The 26187-nt window shown below is 37.3% G+C and overlaps 1 protein-coding gene across 1 annotated transcript in view; it reads left to right on the top strand.

Moving 5' to 3' along the window:
* Positions 1–26187, top strand: part of CACNA2D3 (calcium voltage-gated channel auxiliary subunit alpha2delta 3) — a 372509-nt gene that overhangs the window by 248325 nt on the left and 97997 nt on the right. The window contains exons 14-16 of the mRNA XM_056501471.1: positions 17533–17604; positions 18390–18470; positions 22466–22540. Coding sequence (XP_056357446.1) covers positions 17533–17604; positions 18390–18470; positions 22466–22540 — 228 coding nt within the window. The remainder of the gene's footprint in view (positions 1–17532; positions 17605–18389; positions 18471–22465; positions 22541–26187) is intronic.

Genomic DNA, 26187 nt, shown 5'->3' with positions numbered 1-26187 from the left:
AGGGGCCCAAAACTGAACCCAGGGTTTGAGCTGTGGCCTCAACAGTGCCCAGCACAGGGGGGCAATCACTGCCCTGGTCCTGCTGGCCACACCATTGCTGACACAGCCAGGATGCCACTGGCCCTCTTGGCCACCTGGGCACACACTGGCTCACGTTCAGCTGCTGTCAACCAACAGCCCCAGATCTTTTCCTGCCAGGCAGCTTTCCAGCCACTCTGCCCCCAGCCTGGAGATGCAGGGGGTTGTGACCCAAAGGCAGGATCCACCTTTACCTTGTTGAACCTCACACCACTGGCCTTGGCCCATTGATTCAGCCTGTCCAGATCCCTCTGCAGAGCCCTCCTACCCTCCAGCAGATCAACCCTCCCACCTAACCTGGAGTCATCTGCAAATTTACTGAGGGTGCCCTCAATCTCCTCACCCAGAGCACTGATAAAGACATTAAACAAGACTGGCCCCAGTATGACCCCAGGGGAGCAGCACTGGTGACCAGCTGCCATTCCCCACCACTCTCTGGGCCCAGCCATCAGCCAGTTTTTCACCCAGCAAACAGTTCACTTGTCCAAGCCATGAGCAGCCCATTTCTCCAGGAGATGCTGTGGGAAACTGTGCCAAAGGCTGTCCCTCATTGACCCTTGCTCTAGAGAGGTGTCACTTTTTATAACTTGCAGTCAACTGGGTCCTCCCTGGTTAGCCAGAACTGCTGGTAAATAATTGAAACTGGCTTCTGAGATGAAACCTGATTGGATATATTTGAAATATATAAGAATCCATAGAATTATAAATGTCAGTAGGTTTCACCTGCTGGTTGTTCTCCCACCAGTAGCTATGTACAAATTGCAAAAATTGCTGAGTTGTTGAATTTGATTAAGAGGTGTATTCATGCCAGAAGGGTGCTGGTCCCATTGGCAGACACCTGCACACTAGAGATAGAGCAGCTTGGGACCCTTTCCAGCTGGGAACTGCCTGTGACTTACAGTTCCTTTGACTAAGAGGACAGAAAATGCTTTGCATTTCCACCTTGCTTCACAGGGAATTTTCTGGTTTTACTGTGACACAGAAATAAGATCAAAAGGTGAAAAGTCACTAACTAGAGAAAGAATTTGTTTCTACATCCCTACATGCTGTGGTGAATCCATCATTTTAGGAGGACAGGTCTATCCTGACTGGAAATTACTTAAAGAATTTAACAACTGATAACTGCCCATCTTTTATTTTACTGCCTCTACTCTGAGTGAAATTGAGTTAATTATTAGGAAATTGTAGGTATCTTGTCAGATATATTACCTTTTTGCAGCATGTTTTTGTCTTTACTTTTCACATGACAGATTTTTTAGGGTAAATGATAATGTAGGAAGCCAATGAATTTAGTATAATGTACTAAATCCCATCCTTTGATCTCATATTTATCATTCCTTGACTTTCTGGAAGGAGGAGGGCAGTGAAGATGAAATGTAATTTATCTGCACTGCTGGAGTAAAAACCTGCAATAATAGGAAAGGCTTATTAAATTATTGCTGCTGTTTGTGCTTTGCTGCAGTGGCAAAATTCAATGCAAAAAAAAAAGAAGAAAAACAGAGAATAAAAGGAAATAATCTTCTCTTTTGTCTATTTCTCTGCAGATATGGAAGTCTTAAACTCAGTTTAAGACACATTGAAGTTCATGTTTATCACAGTCATTATGACTAGTATTTTCTTTGAAGTTAGTAATTTTCAGAGAAATTATTCACAAATATACTCTTATATACAAGGAATAACAGGATGTTTCTTACTGATGTTCTTGCTGCTTGACAGCAAGGTGTTTGGCCTTGGCCCACACCCCTGTATTTTGTCAGGTCAGACCTTTCCAAGCAAGTATTTCCATGAAAGATAAATTTAAAGATCTATCCAGTTGGTAAATGATCTTCAGCATCATCAGTGCCATCAGGAGAAAGTTTAGAACTCGTAAGTATTTTCTCTGGAATTCATAATGGCCATTTCACCTGCCCTGATTTCAATTTTGGGGGTAGGAAAATGGTTCTCCAAGCAGACTGGTGAACAGGATGCAGCATTGGTGATGCCATTTTGTCATTCATGATGGCAGCACTAACCATGTCTGTAATACCAACTTCCTCACAAGTTGATAGAAAAATTTTATAGTAAAAAGAATCTATTTTGAGATTAGGAGCTTATCCAAGTAAGAGATTTCACAACATTAAATGATTTTTTTTAAATTTTTATTTTATTATATAGTTAAGAAATAATGCTCTCAACAGTTAGAGACTTAAACCTGCTTTCTGATCTTGTACATCTCTGTTAGCTAATAAAATCAGTTGCTTTTCTTAGACATGTGAACCTGAAACCACATGTTCCTAATTTGGGAAGCACATGCTGGTCACCTTGCTATTAGAGCATAATATTATAGCATAATGTTAATTAATTTCCAAAACACACATTGGGCATTTGATTCTCAAAATTTTATACAAAACATGGACAAAATTTTTATGAAGATTTGTTCCTGGTTTCCAGGAATGTCCCTTTTCCCTGACAAAGCAGGACAGAACTTTTAAACATCCAGCAGAGCTCAGTGCCTGGCCTTCATGTAGTATTTTTGTGCACTGGCTTTGCACATTATTTGTTTCTCCTTTTTCTTTTTGCTTCATCTGAACTCTTTCAGATGTGTCTTGAGAAGGACTTATCAGTGTTTTGCCCTTTCAGAGGCAAATTGAGAAGAGAAAAGATGATTCTCTTTGAAAGGGAATGAAGCTTTTTGAAAGGTTTGAGGCTTCTCATTTAATTGTTGTGCATAAGCTCCTCTTCCTGCTGGTTTCTGGTGCCCTTAATCTATTATCATATTTGTGAATTTTTTCTTCTCAGCAAATGAAATGATCCTAATATTTTTGTGCAGCTTTTCTTCCTTTGAAATCATCTCCTGTTGTTTATCAGCTCAAATGATCTTATGAGAGTCTGGTGCCTCTCTTGTTCTGCCCTCCAGTCCTGCTCCATACAGAGCAGTTCCAGGCCATTGCTTACTGACAAAGCCTTCAAGGTGTTTTGTGCCAGCTAAACACAAAATCTGTACAAAATTCCTGCTCATTCGGAAGCGATTAATGGGGGAGAAAAAATACCCAATAAAATACAGTAATTATTCTGGATCTATTTGTTAGGCAGCTAAGCAGATTGTTCCCTCTAAAAATGCCCAATAATTTAATTCCAAAAGAAAATTGGTTCCAGCACTTAGAACCTAGTACTGATTCCAGTCTTTGCATCAAACTTTTAGAATCCAGAAGTTAATTTCAAAATATTTCTGGATGGACTTGTCTTGAAGCAAGTAAGAGAAAAAGTCCCATTAATTACAACCTCCCCCCTCCAAACCCAACTCCATTTTCCTTTGCTTTGACATTCATAGAATCTTTTGCAGCACAGATTCATTTGTTACAAAATTAATTTAGATGTCTTTAAAAGTATACACAGTCTTATTGATGAGATTCTCAGTGATGATTTTTTCCCCTATGCCTGATTTTTCTGGTCATGTTCTTGTATGCTGAATTTCAGACATTTGAAATCAATCACTTATTTTTCTATTTTCCCCCATATGTTGTGTGCTAAACATTTCACAGTAGTTTGGCAGGTGCCTTGTTTTGCCCTGGTATTAGCTAAAGCTTGTTTTATCAATTACAAGTTCATTGATTTCATTATAAAGTTTAAAAAAAAATCAACAACTGCTACAATAAAAAGCTTAAGTGAAGATAATGGAAAGCAAAATCATCTTGAATTAAATATTGTAAATAAGTCCTGTCAGTCCTCTGATGTCAGGGCAGATTTTTTAGAGAATACAAATATTTTTATTCTTAACCATGAGTCCTTGACCCAAAATTATATGTGATCTTTATAATGGGTCAGTTTTGTCTTCATACCTGTAAATAGTGTCCCCTGCAAATAAGAAAAGGTTTGCTTGTACAGGAAACTGCTTGGCATAAGTAATTTCCTGTCTGTTTCTTCATGGCACATTTTGTGATCATAGTCCAAAATTCTGGGAACTTGAAATGATGCTATTTGCATGTAAATGTCAGCAAAAGAGTCTTTGTTAAATGCAAGATACACAAGGTGAAATTGTCAGGTATGAATTGTGCTTAACTCCAACTTTCAAATCTAAGTTATCAAAACTGTTGTCATGGTAAAAACCTCCCTCCTGTGAGGTTGTGAACTCCACCACAGCAAAGGAGAAATTATCTCAGGATTCTAAGAGCCCTAAAAGGCTGAGATTGTTTGTGACAGTAGGGGAGAGGGACAGAGAGAAATGGAAAGGAAAATGAGCCTGGGTGCTCCTTCCACTGCTCCTGGCTGAGTAGTGCTCTGGACACACAGAAGAAATGGTATTACTTTGGGGAAAAAAAAAAAAAAAATGGATAAAACCCAATAGTTTGGGATAATTCAACTACACATGTTCTTATAGTCATTCCCTTCCTAGGCTGTGTTAGATGATTGTAAAACTACAGAGCAACACATCTCTCCTAAAAGTACAGTCCCATTTCACACAATCAGAGTAACAGGCTAAAAATCACAAACACAATTAGGAAATCTGATTTTTTAGAAGACATTCTGGCTTGCTTTACATATTCATTAGATCAAACACACTTTCATCTATCTTCAGAAAGGAGTTATCTTTAGATGTTGGTCTTACATTGATATGTAGAGCAAGTAAAATTTAATATGGTGCAAGATCAAAGCCCCACTAAACTCATTGCAGGATCTTCATTGACTTTAATAGTTATTGTGTGAGGCTCTTGCTTGGGGTGGCTTTGAGGCCAGTGAGAGAAAGAGGATGTGACTGGCTCCTAAGAGGATTTATGATCAAGAATTGAATTTTTGTTTCCAGGAGGACTGTCAAAGAACCTGCCCTTTTTCCAAATCTGGAAGGGCCTTTATGTGAGATGAACAAATGAATCAGTGTGCATATGCACCTGTCTTCTGGGGCTGATTCTTTTTTCCTTCCTTCTCTTCCTCCCTTTTCTCTTTTTGTATATAATAGATACAATAGATATACAAATTTTGATGTAAATTGTATCACTTGGTATCAGTGATGTGTATCTTAAAACCACTAGTTTTGTTTGGAGTTGTCTATATTTAGAAATTTTTTCCAATTTGATGCATTAATGCTTTTACAGTTTTTAATTAGGAAGGATATATCTACTACATAGCAGAGAAAATAACAGTTATATCAGCAATTTCTTAAGGGAATATAAATCTAGTAATGTTTATACAGAATTTATGTTGGCACATATAAGCAGAATTAACTATGAAAAAATATTTCATACTTAGGAGTATTTAGTTATTGGTGTGATAATGAAAATAGGACTTGCTCCATTTACACACAAGCATGAGGCCAGAATTTTGCTCATGGTGTGTGAAATGCCTGTGAAGTGTCTGATTCATTATTTGTTTTTGCTGCTTTGATTTGTAGTCACGTGGCTTATCTGTACAATTAGCATAATTATTTAAAAGATATTTATCAATAAAGTTTTAACCAAACTTGGCATTTAAAGTGATGAATTGGGTTATTTTTAGTATAATTTTTCCTATAAATATTTTGCATTCATTAAAAAGAAAACAGTTAGTTTATGCAAATAAAATAGTCACAGGCACAGACTCACAGAATATATGTGTATGGAATCATTTTCTGTTAATTTCCACTTGAAGTTCAGAGAGTAGATGCAGACAGATATTACTTTAATAACTGCTTTAATAGTTGAGAATATTTAGATTCTTTTTTGTGCTGATTCTCATTTTTAAAACAAGATTACTAGACTGCTTGAGGAATTCTTCAGTCATTTGCATTAATAAGCAGTTAATGTATTTTAGAAAAGGTATCAAATCTTCAAAGATTGGAGCCATTTTATTACAAAGTTCCTAAGTGTATGTAGTTTTTTATTTTGCTATTTCTTAATTCCAATCCAATGCCTTTACAGCTCCTGTGTGTTCTTTTTCATATTTCACAGAAGCTAAATTCTTTCTTTTCTGTCATCTGTAGGAATTCTTTTTAAAGAGAGAACTAGAATTGTAGGTTTCATATATGTTTTATGACTCTCTTCTCCATAGCAACATTTAAATTTCCTCTGATGGGTGTACTTTGCATGCAGAGCACAATCTCTCCTTGACTAAAATGCTGTAGTTACTGAAAAATATGTGGCAGCACAGTAAAACAATTATGTGAACAATGAAGGATTTGGTGTTAAATCCCTTGAAAAATCAAGTACATTTCCTTAGAGATGCTGGCCTGGTAAGCTGCAGGTTAATGCCACTCTTTTAATATTTATAGTGAAATCTTAATGTCAGGAACATCCCAGTAGGAGGCTGAATTTTATTTCTCTCTCCATGTGTGCATGTAATTTTCTATGATGCCTGTAGTACTTAGATGGGGGGAATAAGTGCACAGATTGCAAAAGAAAAATTATCAAAATCATAATATTTAAATGCTGTATCTTACAGCAACAGAGTAAATAGATTTTAAAGCAGTAAGTTTATATTTTCTGCTCAAAACTGAGAAATGGAATATTCTTTCTATTCTTTCCCAAGTTTTTGCTATTTATGGGAAGAGCTGAGGAAAACTGCTGGCAATGTATGAAATGTTTTGCATTTTCTCCATGTTTGGCACAGCACTTCATATCTTTCCTGAAAATGTGTTTCTGAAAAGTCAAAGTTCTAAGCCATACATCCCATTTCAAATAGAGAGTCAGTATGTGACATGGATGGGATGAACACAAGCATTAAAAACACCATAAATTTAGCAATGCATTAAGGTTCAATTTAGTGCAGCTCTGAAAGTATTTATAGAAATGTCTGTATTATCAAAACCATATCCAGACTTGCTGATTATTTACTGACATGTTTGCAGTTACTTTCTATTGATTTGTATTGTATCTGATTTTGGAACAATCAAGTCAGTGGGGCTGTTTTTCTGTGACTGGTGACTTTTAAAAGCTTGGCAGGAGAAGAGAACTGTGGAAATAAGGTCAGTGAATGTAAAATAACAGTTCTTCTTTATTGTTCAAAATTCTGACATGAGTGAATTGCAAAAGTATACTTTTTATAACAATAACTCCATGAAATCATTACAAAAATAGAAATGGAAAATTAATATCATAATGATATAAGCTGTTTTTGTTTCATTAGTAATAGAAGCCGTGGGTTTTGATATAGTAAGAAACTACTGACTATAATTTACTCTTGCAGATTTTTTTGCTATTCTTCAAACAAACAGAAGGTTGAATTCTGATCCAACAGAACAATAAGTCTGTAATTCTACTGTGTTTTTCTTTAAAACTTCTAGACTTGGTTTCTTGGATATCTAGGACATACAGCTACATAATACTTTGAATAAATTGTTGAAACAGCTCTAAAATATTTTCATGAATTTTCTTTTCAATTATCATGAAATCATTTACAAAATCAGCCTTTACAAACTTATTTTGATAAGGGTGAAGGACATACACTTTTATGAGATATTTATCAGAACTACTTCTGCTCTAAAGAGAATATTTCAGATCTCTGGGGTTTTTTGGGTTCAATTATATCGGTCTCACAACTATCTGATCCAAAATATAGTGCAAAGTCCTTTGCATGGGGATGGTGGATCCCTTTGCCTGTCATGGGGTTTTTTACCGTGTTAGTAGTATCTAATTTTTCTTTTTCTGATAATACCAAACACATTTCCATGAAGGACTCAAAACAATACTGGATTATTTGTGAATGTGGAAAGCATGACAGTGTGTGCAACACCAGTATTGAAAAACCCCCTGCAGTTATTTATTCTGTGTTAAATTGTGTGACAGGACCCCAAGCTGACCTGAATTCAGACGTGGAATTCTCAACATGTCTTACTGGCATCAAGCATATTGTGAACCTCAGGGGGCCTTCAGTTTCTGAGAATAATTTTTTTACAATACAAAATGGAATAAGAAAATGTATTTAGTAAAGAATTTTTTTTCCCCTCTGGTTAAAAGGAGTTTGAAAACAAATCCCACTACTCTTTTACCTGTGTTCTTGCAATGCTCCAGGCTTTAGTCTTTGTCATTAATCTAAGAAATTTTGTTAGGTTTCAGCAAGATCTGCATAGTTCCATCAAGATCCCCAAGTCTGCTTTTTTATATCAGAGAATTCTCTCAGGTTTCCCCTGGTGCTTACAGGTGTGCAGGCTCCTGTCCCTGCTGTACCTGGCAGCACAGAAAGGTCTCCCCGAGGTCCAGTTTCATTCAGACAGCTCCTCCTGACCACAGCTGGATGAACCAGGAGCCAGCAGATGGCCAGGTGTCCTCCCTGCACTTCAGCCACAATAATTTTAACAAAACCTGCTTACCCAGAAGGCAACCAAGGAGCAAGTAAAACAGATCTGTCATTCGTTGTTTAGGGACAAGCACCTGAGGGAGGAGGAGACACTAATGGAAAATAAATAGAAGGAGGAGGTACTTTGGTGTGGCTGGAGCTGAATAAAAGCACCAAAAGGGCACAGTTCACCAGGGTGTAGGTAAAATGGAAATACCTGCAGTGCTGGAGGGCCAGGGAAAGATCAGAGGGTTTGCTGCAAAGCTGCCTTTTGGCAGGGTAGGAAGCAAACCACACTAATCAGAGGCACCTGCTGCTTTTGTACACAGCCAGGCAGCTCTTACACTGCTCAGTAAAGGGTCAGACCACAGGACTATTGCTGTTACTGTTAGGAAAATTATTTGTTTCCTATGGCCTCTGAGAAGGAGTAATGTCAGGCAAAACTCCACTGTTTATTCCAAAGGAATTTGTAGCAGATATTAAACTAAATTGCTGACATATAGGACCTTGTAGCAGCCAAGTCTCAAATCAGCAACAGGATGAAAATTTATCTGGTGGGAACAAAGACTTTTTTTTTTTTTTTATTGTTGCTTGTTTTTTTATTGAGGAAAGACCTTGAAGCTGGATTTTTAAGCTTAGGTGAAATGTGTCAAGAATTCCAGCCCCAGATGAAGCATGATGCTTTCATCTGCTGACTTTATTATTCTTAATCAAGGTTGTGACTTCTAATATTTCAGACAATGGAAATACTCTTGAGTTTATAAAAGGTTGTAAATTGGATTGACTAGCTGAATTCAGCAGCAGATAATAAAGAAATCTAGTTTGTAAATGCTTATGAATGTGCTCATGAAAATAGTCTGAGTAAAAGCAATAGGGGTCACTTTAAAAGAGTGAAGCACCTCGTTGGTGTGGTAGTTATTAACAAGAAATCCTCACCAGTCCATGTCTCTGTAACTCCTTCACTTGGCAAAACTTGACCAAACCACATGTACCTGTCTGTATTTAGCAAATTAAAAAAAAAAATAAAAAAATTTAAAAATCATCTTACAACTTTCTTCCCTTGTTTGAATGTAAAAAGGAAAAATTTTCCACTTCTCAGAGTCAAATTAACCAATTCAAAGGCTAACAAGTAGTTAAACTTTCAGAAAGGCTTTAAACTGCTCTAACCTGTTATACAGGATTTAGGTTGTGTATTTAAAATTCACAGATATCTGCAATTTCTGCAGCAACCCTTTTATAGTGTTCAATATAGTAATTAATTTCTTTAAAAAAGGCTTTTTTTGAAACACGTATAGGTCATACTTAATGTGAACATGGTTTGTATTTTGATACTGGATCATTGCAGTCTTAGGATGAAAGAATTTTATTTGCAGCAATTCTTCCTGCCATGAATTTTGTTGCATTTTATATTGTGAAAACTGAGAAATTGTGGCTGCTTGCTCCCAGTATTTGTGAATTAGAGATCATGTGACAGCTCTTTTTCATGACATATACCATGTGGATATTAGCTTTTAACAAAGGACTGTGTTCAAGTTTGGTGTTTTTTCCCTCTATTTGTTTTCGTTCAGAGGAAGGGCAAAAGGTCAGTCAGGAGCTCACTAGAGATCTTGAAGGTCTTTTTGCATTTGGCATCGATTCACCTGCCTGTTTCTGTGTTCATGTGATGCCTTTGAAGAAAAAAATTGAGTTGGACAAACAGTTTTCTGAGGAGGTGGACTTAGCCAAAGGCTAAAGTGCAAGGAGAAGAATTCAGAAAAAGAGAAAACTGTATTGTGCCTGTAACAGTTTGGTTTTCTGACTTCCTCCACTACAATGGGTTTTCTTTTTTCTGAAGTGAAAACAGAACCCATCTTTCATCTCTTGATAAATAATGTCTTTAATACGTGATGGAGTCTGCTGCCTGCTCTCAATGCCTTTATATGTGAGTTGTTGCTTACAGTAAATACTGTGCACACAACCAGGTATGGCCACTCTTGTCTAATAACATCTGTGTGGTACAAATATGCATATATGCATAAACACATGCATTTGGTTTGCATATATGCACATATAATCATACTTGTGTTTACAGCACAGAAATGTATTGTTCTATGCATATATTATTGTATATTGTGCATGTATTGTAATCTGTTTGCATAAGCAGTTACTAACTTTCTATTCCCATTTTGTTTTTCTTTCCTCTGTCATGGAGGATACAACCTTCTACTTTAATATGATAATCTCCTCTAAATGTCAGTTTAATTTAAAACTAAAACTGTCTTTATGTTGAATTATATTTGTGTACAGGAAGATGGAACTACTTCCCAGTTCAGGTGTGATACCATATCTGATGAGAAAACAATCCCTCTCTTGGTGTGGTAGTATTTAACAAATTTCATGGTGCTTTTGTGATACCTTGTAGAGAAGCTGTCAAATCATAAAGTCAGTTAATAAGCCCTCAATAAATGGAATCAATTGGCAATGTAAACCTAGCTCCTCTAGTTTCTCTCCTTTGCACTTTGCTATATATTATGGTTATGCTTTTATTAATACAGCAGCTAAAGTAGCTGTTCAAATTAATTTAATGTATAATTGCTTGTTCTGTTTTGTTGTTTTCCAGCTCCCTCAGGCACAAAAGGTAAAATATTTTAATCAAATCCTAGTCATTCCAAGTAGTCACCAGTGCTTCATGTTTCCATGGTGGTGTGAGTGTGGTGCAGGTGGTGATCAGTGAAACCCTTCACTGGGCCCCAGGAAGGTGCCTGGCCTTGAGCCCACTGAGGTACCTGCTGAGAGAAGCTCCTCAAACATATGAACTATTTTAACCTGCCAGGCATCCAGTAGCCTACAGCTTGGAAACAACAGGGACAATCTGAAATAATAGTAGGTATTAAAAAAAACCCAAAACAACCCAGTCTATTACTCCATGGGAAACATTTCTGGATCTGCTGTAGAGGCTGCAGAACCCATGGCATAGCTGGTACCCTTCCACTGCTCCCCACTGTATCTGCCAACACACCCCTGAACACATTCAGCATTTCTCTAACAGGTTGCATACTTTTCATACAGTGTGCTCTTGCCTTTAAACCACTTCTGCATCGATAGGGTGTTACCAGAGTCAGCACTGCACTCAGGACAGCACAGTCACCATGGCAAAATTAGGAATTCCTTGATGCCTGTGGCATTGTCCTGATGTATCTCACAAATACAATCAGAGCTTTCAGAAACTAGAAAAACTATCTGGTGTTTTTTTTATTGCTAGAAAATCTAGCTTTTGGTAAAAAAAATGATAAAAAGGAATAGAATAGCTGGGCAATTGCACACACTTGTCCAAGTCATTCTTACTGTTCTTGGCAAAGCACGTTCAATAAGAAATGTCACAGCAATTAGTCAGTTTGACATCACTGTTATTAACAGTCATGGATGATGATAAAAGTTCAGTTTTTAATGAAAGCTGTAAGTGAAATGATCTTTCACTTAATAGCTTTTGAAGAATGGTGAGGGCACCCACAGAACTTAAAACTTCACTTATGTACCCTTTTTTGTTTAAAAAGCAAGAAATATGAGGACGAAGTGCTTTATTTTTATACTACTACATGTATTTGAAATTTCCTTGCTCAGGGAGCTCTGAAAATTCTATTTCAAACCTGCAGGTAATATGCACTGGACTATGTCCAGTCTGCTCATGCTTTGCTAGTTGCAGAACATGGTACCAAAAGATGTTGGTTTTGTGTTTTTTGTTTTTGTTGTGGCTTTTTTTTTTTCTTCTTTTTTCTTGAAATAAAAGGTTTCAAGAAATATTTTGTGTACAGCTTTCTGGAAAAGTAGAAGGACTAAAAGAGTGGCTAGACTAGATAACTTTGGCTTTTTCATTTTCACCTGCTTGTCTAAAGGTTTGCACCAAATGCTTCTCTTAACAGTTTGCAGAAAGAAGAGAGACAGACTATGATATGCTAGTGCAGAAAACACAACCAGGCTGTTTGTCAATTTGTGCCATGTGATGCTGTATTACCTATTCTGAGCTATTAAATAATAACAAATTACTCAAGTTTGTGGTTAGCAACACAAGTTTCATAAATGGTCAAAATTACCAATTCTCAGTGTTTTTACCTCTAAATCAAACAAATGCAGAACTAAAGCCACGTATTTTTATATAGGTGACTACAGTCTAGTTGTCTGTGTATTCTGTGCAAAGAGGAGGAATGGGATGGGGAAGGGGGACAGGTATGAGTAATCCTCCAGGGCTTTTGATAAATTCAGGCAAGGAATATGCCTTTTAATAAGCATGGCCTGGAAGCTTATGAACAAACCAAGAAAGTCTCTCTTGCTCTCTGCAAGGTGAAGGGAAGCAGCACAGGGCTGGTGCATGCCTTTATGAATGACTTAGTCACTGTTTTGCCATATGGTGTCTGAACTTGTACTGTATTTTTGTTGGAATCTATGTATCATCTTGCAAATGTTTTCTCTATAAACATTTCAAACAGTTATGTCTCTCTAAACATGTTCACTTTAATCTTTGAGTGATCTGAAAGAAAAATGTGGCATTTCAAGTTTACCTTTACTATTTCAGATCTATTATAAATAGTTCACCATCTTGATGAAATGTGTTTTCTCTTACTCGTGGGACACTTTGGCTTCAGACTTTTTCAGTGTTTAGTCAGTGTTCTGTGGTGATTAGCTATTGATTTTGAAGAGCTGTAGGTTTTCAACTGTCTACAGCAGCTAAATAACAATTAAACCTGTTACTCTTATGCTATCTGCTCTTAGTCAGTTGCAAATTCAGAACTGGAGAGCAGGTGAAATGAAAACTGATGAGTTTAAAGTGAATGTCTGTTGCACCATATTTGTCTTGAAAAGATCTTTGTGATATACCCTCTACTTAGAATAGAAAATGCCACGAAAACAAATCTACCCAACCAGCCAAAAAAACACCAACCAAAAACTCACTAGAGTTTCAGGCAATAGGGACCTTGATTTAGTATAGTTATGTTACTTTCAGAAGAAAATATGTATAGGAAGAGTTAATGTATCTAAAAGGAAGAACTGCTACCAGACAAATGAAAGAAATTCATATGAATTTTACTTGTCCTCTATGTTTCTTTAATGCATGTTTTTAGGTAGCTATCCCACAGGGCTCTGAAAATGGCAGTAAGATAAAATAATAACTCAAATTTACCATTTTCAAATTTGTTATTTTTGATTTCCAAAATGACCTTTATCTTTGACACAGTTATGTTAAACAGCTTTCTGTATGCACTGAAGAGCAAAAGCCATTTTTCCTTAATAGTTCAAAAAGGTGTTTTGTTTCCTAGTAGGAAAGCTTTACTTGCTTTCTTGAGCAAACACAGCAGGATTCAAAAGCTTTTGCCCTACTCCTGCTGTGATGTTTTGTTCTACTTAGCTTGAGTGAAAAGGTAGAAGTGAATAAATTAGGCACACAAATCAGAAGCAGAGAGTTGTGTTTAGGAACATTTAAGAATTTTTTTAGTGATTCTCTCATGAATGGAACCATACTCCCTCCATATAGAAATGTTTTAATTATATTTATTGCCCAAAAGTTCCTGACAGCTTTCTTCTCTCTTTCTGTGTTATCCTTAACTTCTGTAAGTAGTGCTGTGCCCTCCTCATATCTTGATGCTTTCAGCCTTTTGGGAGGATCATTTATCATTCCCTGCATCGTTTACCTTATACTTTGAAGAGTTGAATTAACTGTCACTGGGAATAGAAAATAGAAATTTTGGAAATCTGAGGTTTCATTGAAGTGCCTGATTTTAGCACTTCTGTAAAATTATAACATTTAAGCAGAATCTAATGGAGTACAAAATAATGATGAAGTGAACAGTTAGATTTAGCATTCCTTTGGATCTGTTTCCTCCTCATGGGATGCTATTGCCTTTGTTTTGTAATTTATATTTGGTTTCTATTCAGAAAAAACACTAAAATTTTCACTTGCATGTTAATTGAAATCTGGTTTCCAAATTTCTCTCTCATATTCCTCAACAAGCAAACTGATTTTTAATAGCCTTTTGAATCAGCAGTTTACAAACTCCAAGTAACTGTTTTACAATATAAGGGTTTTTTTTGTTTGTTTGTTTTGTTTACTTTGTGTGTCCAACACAGGAATATTTTTTTAAAGTAAGACACACAAGTTCCTATATTGTCCCAGACTATAACTTGAGTCTGTGCCAAAATAATAGCTATTCCTTATTCTTTTAGTCCACATAAAACACAAATTCCAATTCTCTGAGGCTTCCAGCCTGCCTCATGACTCTGATTGGCACATAAAAGTGCAGTGGTACAGAAGACAACACATTGTGAAAAAAAACTACACAGAGTAGGCAAAAGAAGGGTGGGTGGATTGGGCAGGTGTGTCAGAAACTCTGGACAACCACTGTAACTCTTCTTGACTATACACTCCCAAGGAAGATATTTCAGAGATGTTTCTCAAATTCCCCTTTCTGTAATGGGAGCACCTCAGAAAATGTTAGTATTCTTTCCTGTATATGTGTGTCAGGTTTAATTCTTGAGCCTGCCCAACTCTTTGCCCTGAGAGATGGATGCTAGTGCTGGGTGTGAGGCTAAACTCTAAGTAGCTTAATTCTAAGAGGATGATTTTTATTTGTTTTTTGGGAAGATCTGGTTGGGGTTATTCTGAGGGGGGGGTCACTGTGTACAGCGAGGAATTAAAGGGAAAACTGTTGTAGTTAAACATATTTCTAAAGGGAATTTTCCCTCCAGTTATAAAACTATTATCAGTAGGCATTAGAGATCTGTACCTGTTTCAGAGAGCAAGTTCTGTTTATTCTAAACAGCCAAGAGGCATTTAGCCTGGGAATGCATTTTTTCCTCAGTCTTGAGATTTATTTTCTTTCAAAGGTTTGTTGTTTTTTGCTAAGCAATTTATCAAACTCAGTGTCCATAGCCCTTGGGTAGTTGCCCACCTAAAATTGTTACCACCATGTACTTCCAGTAGAAGAACATTCTGGGGCAAGTCACTGATGCTGTCTCCTACATTCATCATTTTAGACTAGATAGTAACTACATTATGATGAGCAATGACTCAGTAAAACACTGTAAATACAAATCCCTGCACATCCAGTTATTTGCTGACTCTGCTTATGGAAGTAGCCAACAACCTGTTCATCTGCCAAACAAATAAAAAAATCAAACAGTTGCAATTCTATAGAAGTGATGGCAGCAGCCAACTCTTGTTGGTACTTGGAGATAAGAAAATTACAGAGCAATCATTCTTGCCTGTTTCCACAGTCAATTTTAGAGTTAATGAGCAGTTCTTTCATAAATTCCCAGCAGCTCCAGACTGTGGTTTTTTTTTTCCTCCATGTCAAGAATTTCAAACACCTTAAAACTCTACTGACAGTCCCTTGGCTTTGTCCTATCCATTGAATTGTTTTTAGTAATATCTTGAGAATGAGCAGACTCTTAAATTAATACTGTCCTGATACTTGATAAAAACATGATGTCAGAGAAAACTACCCAGGGCAATCATATGGAATCTCTAAGTGCTCCAAAGCATCACCTTGTAATCAGCAGAATGCTTCTCCACTTCCTGGGCTCCTCTCCACACAAATCATGTCAGTGTGCTTGACTCTACTACTCTGGCCAAGGAGAGGAAATTCCTACATTAGTTTGGCTGCATTTGAGTTTGAAGTGCAACCTTTGAACCCACAATGTTTTGCCAAGTTTTTGTTGTTTTTTCTTTTTTTTTCTTGTTTGTTTAATAACTTACTATTGCTTGATAGATCAAGGATTATATTAGGGTTAGGATTATCTCTTCTTGCTAACAAGAAAAACAAACAAAACAAAAGGAAATACAATCACAGGTTCACTCCTCCTCACATCCCTAGTGGTTCCTTATCAGACGTGAACCTTCTTGACTCTAAACCCCATTTGTGTTCCTGTCTGATGTCTGCAAACATTCCTTCTCACCAAGAGATAGTGCCATGCCTCAGGAAACATGCTTGTTTAACAAACTTAAAATCGTCCTGAAGAAGATTGGGAGATGCAGGACACATAATTTTCTCGATTTTGTTTGTCTGGTTTGTTAAAATGGAAAATGCTTCATAAGGTATCTTTATCATAATGTAGGAATTGTTTTATGAGAATGTGGGGAGCCAGTTGCTATTGCTTCATTATAAGAAAACCTTTGTAAACACAAACAAAACAAAAAAGAAATTGTAAAAGTTCCAAAAAGAAAAAAAAAAAAAAAAAAAGGATTAGAAGTTCTACCTGAGTGCAGAAAGCATGATAGAGATATAAGAGTGGTAGGAGGATGTCACAGTTGCAATTGGGCATGACTGTCACCTGTGACTGTCACCTACAGTATTGCTCAGCAAGATCATCCCCATTGCTGCATCCAGCTGGCTGAACACAGGTGCAGCAAAGCAGAATTGGTGTTCAACATAAACCTCTTCAGCTTTGAAATCTGTCCCTGGGGACAGAGAGGGTTGAACAGTAACTCTCCAACTCCTGCTTGAGTTGCGATTCACACGTTGCTGGTGAAGATCGACAGGCACAGAGTGGTGCAGGTCTGTCTCAGGGCAGAGGTTCAGTCTGAATCTGAACAGGGAGGAGACAATCTGAGCACTCTCACTGTCCTGTGGCCAGTGATAAACATCCTACATGTTTCTCTTGAATGGAACCAAGGTCAGGAGATCTGTTTTCTCCCTAAACTGAAAAAAATGTATTGAAACCTGATGTGCAGAATCAACTAATGCTTCATGGCACCTCTTTGTCCAGCAAACTGAAAGCAGCTGGAGCAAAGGTGCTCCTGGGATCCTTACAGGCTGTCATCCTTTGTGCTGCTGTGTGAGCTCTGGGTCTGGACCAGAACAGAACACAGACAGCTCATGACCTCTTGCTCTTTGCTGGGAGAAAACAGCCCGAGGCAGCTTTGGCAGAGCTGGCAGTGGGAGGGATGGGGAGCAGAGCTCCAGCTGCTTTGCTACTGCTCTTGCTGCTTCCACAACCACCTCAGTCCCTGCTCTCTCCCGTGCAGACTGCAGTGGGAGAGAGGATGAGGCATCTTCCCTGCAGGGGAGGGGCTGGGATGGCAGAGCTGGTCCAGGTCAGATGGGGCCAGGCTGGGCTGGGCTGCAGGTCCAACTCCATCAGTGTCATTTGGATAAACTGCCTTATCTCATTTAAAATGGATATAATTTAATTGAAAATTGCAATCACGTGCTTGTAATTGTCCCTTAGTTCTCAGAGATAGTATTTCTTTTTCAAATATAGCTTGCTGATGATCAGGGATTGGTGTTGATGACAACTGTTGCCATGCCAGTATTTAGTAAGCAAAATGAGACTGTAAGTACTCAGATTGTTTCTGTCATGTGATAATGCTGTGACTAATGTGAAGTTGCTTTCAGGATCTAATAAGATTCTAGCCAACTCTAACATTTTTTTCTTTCTTCTTATTTTGTCTGCAGTTAATATGCCTTTATTAGCGTACAAATGTGGACAAATAATCCCAAATACCTATACTCTAGAAACCATGGTGAAAAGATGAAACCCTATGTCTAAGAGAAAATCTCAGATGACACTAGGCTTTATGGCTTTCTTACTTCTGTATAACTTTTTTGTAGCAAATGTTCTATATAATTTTCCACTTTGCTCTGATATAACTCAGAATTTAATTCATTTTTTTGTCTATTATATACACATATTTATTTATCTTTAGTAATTCAACAGATTGTTAAAGAAAGTTAAGTGTACTTTCCCCTTAATGTTTTGTCTTTCTCTTGTTTATCAAATGATAGGAGAAATTGTGAAAGACAGGCATAATATATTTTTAACAGTAGTTTTTAATTTAAAACCTATTTGCATGTGAAAGATTTCAGCAGAGGGACTTACCAGCTATCAAAACCTTGCATGCCTTTTCTATGTGAATTGTAAACAAAGCAGAAAGGAGCAATATTATTGATTTAATTACTGCTTGATTAGCTGAGTTGTACCAGTGTTTGCCTTCCCCACTTTTTAAATAGTTTGTCAGTTATCTATTCAATTCTGCAGTGTAGCTACAAGGTGAAGTAAATGGTAAGAATGTTTATTATTATTGTAGTTCTGAGTGCATCTTTTATTGTTCTTTTCAGAGGTCTAAAGGGATTCTTCTGGGAGTAGTTGGCACAGATGTTCCAGTTAAAGAGCTTTTAAAAACTATTCCAAAATACAAGGTAATACACAAATGGTGTATTTATAATTTATATTCTGTGTAATACCTAAAATATAATTCATTTAATATGTTGTTATTGTTTATACTTGCATAGCTCCATTATTTCACCCATTTTGCTCAGGAATTTTACCTTTGTAGTGTCTGAGATCAAGTGCTGTTTTTTAAACCTAAGTTAAAATATGGCCTGATCTTTACAGTTTTGTGGGTCAGCATGGTCTAGAGGGTAATATTAAATACTGTCTATATTAGAATCAATGTGATTATAAAATCAATGAAGTTATCAAACTATGAAATATAGCCAGAATATGAGTCAAAATAACAAAAAGAAGTTGAAAATTTGCATAACTTTTAAAGAAAACTTATCCTTAATGTGGCTTTAGGCTTTTTGTTTGTGTGCAATTCTTCCTGTCCCAATTCTATGTCCCCTGGAATTAGAGAAAGTGGCACATTGCAGCAACTTAAACAAGTTCCTGTTTAGCCAGACTAGTGCTTCCTTCTCTCCTACCCAGTATTTGCCAGATATTTGTCTCCACTTAGTTTTCCAAATTCAGTGACAACTCTGCAATAAAATTCTTTAAAATGAATTATCATAAGATTTTTTGAAATTTGAACCACTGTATCTCTTGTGAAATGTGTTTCATTCAGTAAAAGTAGGCTTCAGAAAAACACAAAATGTAATTACTTTTCATTTAAATTTGATGCAGTAGATTGATATTTCACTACTTCTCCATGTCTGAAATGTTTTACTATAGTACTCCTCTATCCCTAAATAAAAATTAAATTAATATTTTCCAGTTAATTCCTAGTTTATTTTTTTGCATGACTAACAAGCATGTAACACTGTATTGTAGACAGCCTTTGCTAAAGAGGCCAGCCACTGGAATGCCTGCATTCTAACAGCACCTGTACTGAGCATAAATTTGTACATCATACAAATTGTCTCTTAATTGTCTGCCATGTTCTCATTGAGTGATTTCTAAGAGGGTGGAAGAAGAAACTAACTTGTGAGTGCCTTCCAATATTATAACATAAAAATTCCTCCTATCACTTTTAATTCTGATTTGAATAAATTAGGATTTACCAAATTATTTTCTGGATCAATTTACAGTAACTGGAAAGTTTAAATTAAACAAGAATTTGATAAAAATGATGCATGAAAAAAAGTGGGAGTAATATTGATAAGGTGAATTGGAGTAAATTCCTGCAACCTGGATCCCACTAAGGGCTGTGCAAACTCAGCACAGAAGGGCTGGCCCAGGTGGAAAAAGTTGCAGACTATGGGAAGAGGCAGATGGTGACTCCACACTGGTATCAGAAGTGACAGAGACATTGATGCTCAGAATAAATAACAGGGAACTCTCTCAGTGCACAGACTACCAAAGTTTGCTAACAGCAACTTACACTCTACTTCTGTGCATGCAGAAATACTGAATCAGTAGAAGGTAAAGGAGAAAGGAGCAAAATTTGCTCCTTTGCTAAATTTGGAGCAATGGACACAATTTTTGGAGCTGTGGGGAGAGCAAGTTCCATTTGTAGTAAGTAGGAAGAACAATGTTGAGGTACCTGCAGAAATAAAAGCTTGGCTGTGTATGGCTGGATAGGAAAAGCCAAGTAACAGTGATGTTACTCCTAAATAATCTGTAAGATTTGGACATAGTCTGAATATGAGAATATAAAAAGAGTGGGAGGCCCAAATAATGGGTATTGGAACAGAGTGAGATTGATTCAGAAAATAAGTTTTTTAAGAATTAGTTTTCTATGGAAGTAATATATGATCCTCTTGCTGAATATTAGATTTTTATTTGAAGGTATGTTTTATATTGCAGGATGTACTGCAAGAGAGGATTATTACAGGAGGCACCAATATCATTCAATGCAGTTGGGTTAGTGAGATCACTTGAGTTATAACTTCCAGTCCCACATGCCCTAAACAAAGACTCTGCAATTGCAAGAGCATAATCACCCCTGGGACCCATTCCTGCAGAGGCAACACGTGACAAAAAATTCACACAGGGATATAAAATGGTGGTTGAAAATAGAAGTCTGCTGGCCTGGAATTTTCTCAGCTTGGATGAGGTGGATTTTATGCTGAGGAAGATGAATAATAGCAATAAGCTGTTTTCAGCTGTTGTTACCTTGACTAAACATCCCCAGATGTCAGTGGCAGTTTCTCCTGAATAAGGTGGGGTTGGATTTGGTAATACTTGACTTCCATGTGACATTTTACAACAATTAGAAAAAGTTTTTTTTTTGTTTCAGAATCTGTGATTTGGAGACAGAGTCCAAGGTTTAAAATGCTGCTGTAAATGGCAGCATCTCTCAGATACTGCAGTTTCACACACTGCACAGAACATGATGAAATGCTACCCTCGGATCCTGTGTAAGCCTCAAACAGGCAAAGGCTTTTTCCTGTGAAATATACCACCCACATTTATTTCCTTACCTGGCTTCCATGGCCTGGATGTCATTCTGCAGTTATCAACACAGGCAATTACACTTGAGATCTGATATTTAGCCAACAGCTCATTCCCTTGTCAGACTATAATAGTTAAAATATGTCCACTGTTATTATTTTGGTTATCCCTCCTTTATGAAGAGATGCCAAGAACGTATCACCTTCTATTGCTCTCACTGAAGTTTATTGCTATAGGAAAAACACTAATTTATGAAACAATCTTCTGTGTGGCAGATACAGTTGTGGCATATACAACCATTCACACGACAGAGACACTATAAATTAACCTGGAATGTTTTACCTGTGACCTTGCCATAATATCATACTCTGGTTTATATTTCTAGAAAATCACAGAATCTGATTGGCTTGCTCCCTCTTTTCCCTCTTAGAAAGGATTCAGACTTTTCAGCCTTGCTTAAGTTGCTTTCTGTCAGACAAATTCCTAAAGACTCACTTCATCAAATCATTTAAGAATGTACCCAAGCAAAATAACAAGATTTAGTAGTGGGAACTGTAAAGTAAATATCAAAGCAAGATAGGGTTGGATTTTCAAGTTTGGTTTTTTTTTTTGCTTTTTTGTTTTCTGTTGTTTGATATTTAATACCTCAGTGTATTGAGATACTGAAATAAAAATACACAGGATATTATATTGTCTGAAGAATTGAAAAAAAAATTGGTAAGGAAGGATAGGAAGATGCTCTTTGCATGGCAAAAGATACATAGTAAACCTGTAGAAAAAGTCTAATTAGGAGCAAGTTTATGCTGAGAAGGGATGTTTGAAACACCACATGAAGTATTTAAAGGTACATTTACTGCATTCAGTGGATGCAATCAGCTGTGTATTAAGCATATTGTTAAACAGACCAGTATTTTTATTTAAGTAAGTACAATGCTAAATCTGGGCACTGTTAGACCTCAAGTGTCTCATTGCTCTCAAGGAATCTCCCACAGCTCCACTTGGTACAAAGATGTAAACTCTGAGGAAATTCTTTAGCAGAAATAGCTGCCTTCTGTGGCTCCAGCAGAACTGGAATTAACAGAGAGCCTTTAAGATGGGAAGATGTAAATATCACATATGACAGGTCACTGTTGCTCACTGTAGCTGCACTTTCATCTTTGAGTGAAGAGGTTCTTTAACAAGTGAAGAAAGCTGTGCACTCCTGGGAATAGGGGAATTTATGATATTCCAGCATCTCTTTGCCCTGCCCCATGTTCTTTAGGCCACGTGCTATGGCATCTCATATACAGCCATATTATATATGTGTATATATAATAATTGACTCTATCACACACAGGAACAAGTGCTCTGGATAGCAGAGCTGTGGGACAGTGTAAAATCATGCTCTGTGCTGAATTCATCACAATGTCAGGTTCTCATTTGCACAAAATGTCAAGGACCTTTGCCTATGTTATAGCAAAATGTCTGGATAAGGGCTGTGAATGCCAGGTGCCCTGGACAGCCAAATTATTGCCTGATATTTTGTTTAAGAGTTTACTGGAGACCATGCTAATTAGTATTTCTTTCTCATTTACTTTTACAGTTAGGTATTCATGGATATGCTTTTGCAATTACAAACAATGGATATATTTTGACTCACCCAGAACTTAGGCCTTTGGTAAGAATGCTATTTTTTGATCTATTTTATTTAGCTGTATGTGCTGCATTTGTTTTTTTTCCTAGTGAATAGCCTTCATTAAAAAGTAAATACGATGAAGCAGATACTTTATATTGGTAAATTTGCCTCTGGAAACAACACTTAGCATGAAAAAACCCCTAGGAAAATAAATATACAAGTTGTTTCTGAAAAAGATGCAGACCTCCATTACTGCAAAATAGCAAAGCCAAAAATTGCTATAATTATGTTCATTTTACATTGAAATGGAATGTTGGAGTGCTCTAGTGCTGTGTAATAACCCCTATTTGTCATGCTAAAGTGTTAAAGTTAATTTAATATATGTGCAGAAATTTCAGTAAAGCATATTTTTAAGTAAAATAGGAGCACTAGGGATTTTCTGTACTAAAAGAGAAATAGCAGCAAATTTTACCTTTAGTTTCCTTTATCACCTTGTTTGCACTAATCACAGCAAGAAAAATAAAGTTACTGTTTTGCAAATGTTTACCAAGTTAACACCCCAGAGGGCTGGTACATTCCTGGTTGCATAATTGTTTAGGAACAGCCCTGCCAAGTGTTCCATCACCACTGGCTCCTAGAAAAGCACTGGCATTGAAAAGCACAGGTTCCACTGCTGTGTCCACATGGCTGCCACATGTGTTTCTCATGCAGGAACTCCAAGCAATGTCCAATTTCGACAATATTTCAGTAGAAAACAGAAATATTAACCAGGTGGATAATTTAATTTGAAAATAAAATTATTGATAAGCATGATTTATTAAGTCATTAGCATATCTGAAGTCTTCACCAAGCAGAAGAATATGTCTTTCTAAAATTTGGGCTAGGAATTACACACTAAATTAACATTTATATTTGCACTTAATTTGGTTTTTAATTGGAGTAGAGCTCATGAAAAGTGCAACAAGGAAGCTTCAGTGGGTAAATGTGACATCCCAGGTTTGCAAGCCACAGGAATATATTGAAAGTTCTCTCTCTACATCACCAGAGTTTGATAACTCTTGTCTTTGCTATAGCATCCCTTTCTCTTGGGGGACTTTTACTTATTTCAAAATTATTAGTATGTATTCATAATATAATAGATATTTTATAAAACAAAAGGTAATGAGGTCCAGGAACTGAGGATAGCTCTAAGGCTGACAGAGGGTATTACCATCTTCCAATTTTCTGGTTTTTTTGCCTTAGTGAGGCAAAAGGTGGTTTGCTGTGACTATCCCTCACCAAATGTACATCTTGAAGGCACTTACTTCATTACCTTATACAATGGAATCCCTTTTTAAAATCAAAATGTTGGTCAGTAGCCCATAAGCTGTCAGCTAGGGGAATTCATTGTGATATATTCATGGTCTGTGCATTTCAGGGTTTTGGAAGAGTCATTTGTACCTCTGGGTTGTGTCAGTGGTGGGTAATGAGAGTCTCCTTGAGTTCAGCGGAGTTTTTGAGAATGAAGTGATTGCTGGCCTGGGCCCTTGGTGTAATATTGCAGGCCAAATCCTGATACCATTGTAAGATTCCATGAAATTTGTGACAATAACTATGTGAAAATAGGCCTGTAGATCTGGAATTAGACAATTCACTAAAGATATGCTCTAAAATTATTTCTGTCTTAGATTTACATGCAAGTCTCATTGATTACTGGCTTGCTCCACTGTGGTTTATCCTGCTGTTATATTTTCTGGCAGTGATGTAAAACTAGAATATTAATGAATTCCTGAGTTTCTAACCCCATATCTATTAGTTCTGGAGCTGATGTACTGCTTTTTAAGGAATATTAAGGAATTTTTAAGGAACGCTGCTTTTTAAGCAGAGCAGAGAGGCAGGATAGCAAAGAGCACAAAGCTCCTGTCGCACCAGATTTGTGCCCGACACTGAGCACTGACTGTAACCACGGAGCTGGCTGCGGTTTTCTGCCGATTATTCTGTTTGGTTTATACCTAAAAATGCTTTTCTGGGAGATTCTCCTTATTCTTCTGCTGCTTTTTTAACAAACTCGGCTATCAGTGTGGCTGGCAGGTTGGGTGTTGGTGCGAGGGATGGCAGGAGGAGAGGAAGGATCCTGGAGCAGGGCCCAGCCCAGCGCTGCCCGGGAGCCTCCAGCCTGTCCCTCACAGGGAGCAGGAAGAACTTTCGGTGCCATCCTCCACAAGACGTGAGCAGGGCGGTGCTGGGGACAGAAAGACAAGAAAAAGGGAGCGGGGATCCCTCGGGGAGCGGGGATCCCTCAGGGGACCCGCGGCCTGGCGGCGCAGCGCGGGGCCACGGCCGGCAGGTGGCGCCGCAGCCCCGCCCGGGCCCATCCCAGCGGGAACCGCCGACAAAATCTTCAAAATTATTATTTATTTATTTATTTTAATTTTTGTCACGTAGCTGAAGAGAATCCGTTGCACATTTTCCTGCGTTTTGCCCTTTTAAAGTCTCCTTTCCTACCAAGAGTACCCCAGTGGGAGCTCCACAGAGCATAAATGATGGGACAAACCCATTTTTTAATGTTGCTTTAAATGCATGTGCCGATATGCTGAGTCGCACTAAAAGTCTGTATTTTTACAGAGTGGTATTTTATTTTCCGTGAGAGGATATTTTCAGTTGTGTGATGTAATTTGGAATTTTATATTCTGTTGAAAACCACAACCTACTGCTAGTAAAAAATAATAATAAATTGTCTGGGAGTTCAAAAGTGAATTTTCAGATTTTTCTTAACTTGGTGTCTGAGGCTCCTTACCTGTATTAATAGGTGAGACACAGTCTTCATTTGTGATCATGGCAGATTTAATCTGCTTTTTGGGAGCCTCTTAACACTTGTGGTGTGTGCCAGGTGTTACACTGTTAGATTTTAAAATGAAAATATATCTTGTTGATGATATTCCAGTCTGCCAAGGAAACGAGTTTACTGAATGGAAAAGAAGAATGAGAAACAAGGGATAAATACTTTTTACATGCCTTTAAAAACAACCACTACATTAATTGTGGCTGATTGCTCTTACTGTCTGTCATTCTGCAGTCTGTAAAGGTTGGTGCCAGAGGAAAACTGCTTTCTTAGGGAGGTGTAGTGGGATTGCAGGGAAATTAAGGAATGTCCCTGGAAGATGAGTGTCAGCACAGTCCCAGGTCACCACCATAGTGAACATTTCTGGTGTTAGGGCTTTGTGCTGCCGCCTCTCAGCCCTAATGTTTCTGTGGTTTTCAATAAATAATAGCAAGGTTGTTACTAGTTTTTAGAAGTCCGTGGCTTTTATGATTCATAGTTAGCGATGGGATTTGTATTTTTGTTTGGGGAGTGGAACAGGGTTTGGTTTTTTCAGTAATTACTAGGGTAGAATACTCAGAGTTCCTGAACAAGGAGCCTGAGTTTCTTAACTTAAGAAAATATGTGTTTAAAGACAAATGCATATGTTCTTGAATAAAACTGCATCTTTGATTTACATTCTACCATTTTTTTAATAAACCTGAGGTTAAAATTGTGTTCCGATTTATGAATTATTCTAAAAATATCCCTGATTAATAAAGATTTTGTAATATTTCTGGGTTTAAATCAAAATCCTCTATCTCTGAGAAAACTGAGACATTTATTGTTACTCTCAAGATAAGCTCTGGAAGTCTTGTAATGGAATTTGTGAATGGCTGTTTGTGAATGC

The sequence above is a fragment of the Oenanthe melanoleuca genome, chromosome 12 (genome assembly GCF_029582105.1).
Source record: "Oenanthe melanoleuca isolate GR-GAL-2019-014 chromosome 12, OMel1.0, whole genome shotgun sequence".
NCBI lineage: Eukaryota > Metazoa > Chordata > Aves > Passeriformes > Muscicapidae > Oenanthe > Oenanthe melanoleuca.
Note: the sequence above shows the minus strand (reverse complement) of the source record. Positions and strands in the feature narration are given on the sequence as shown.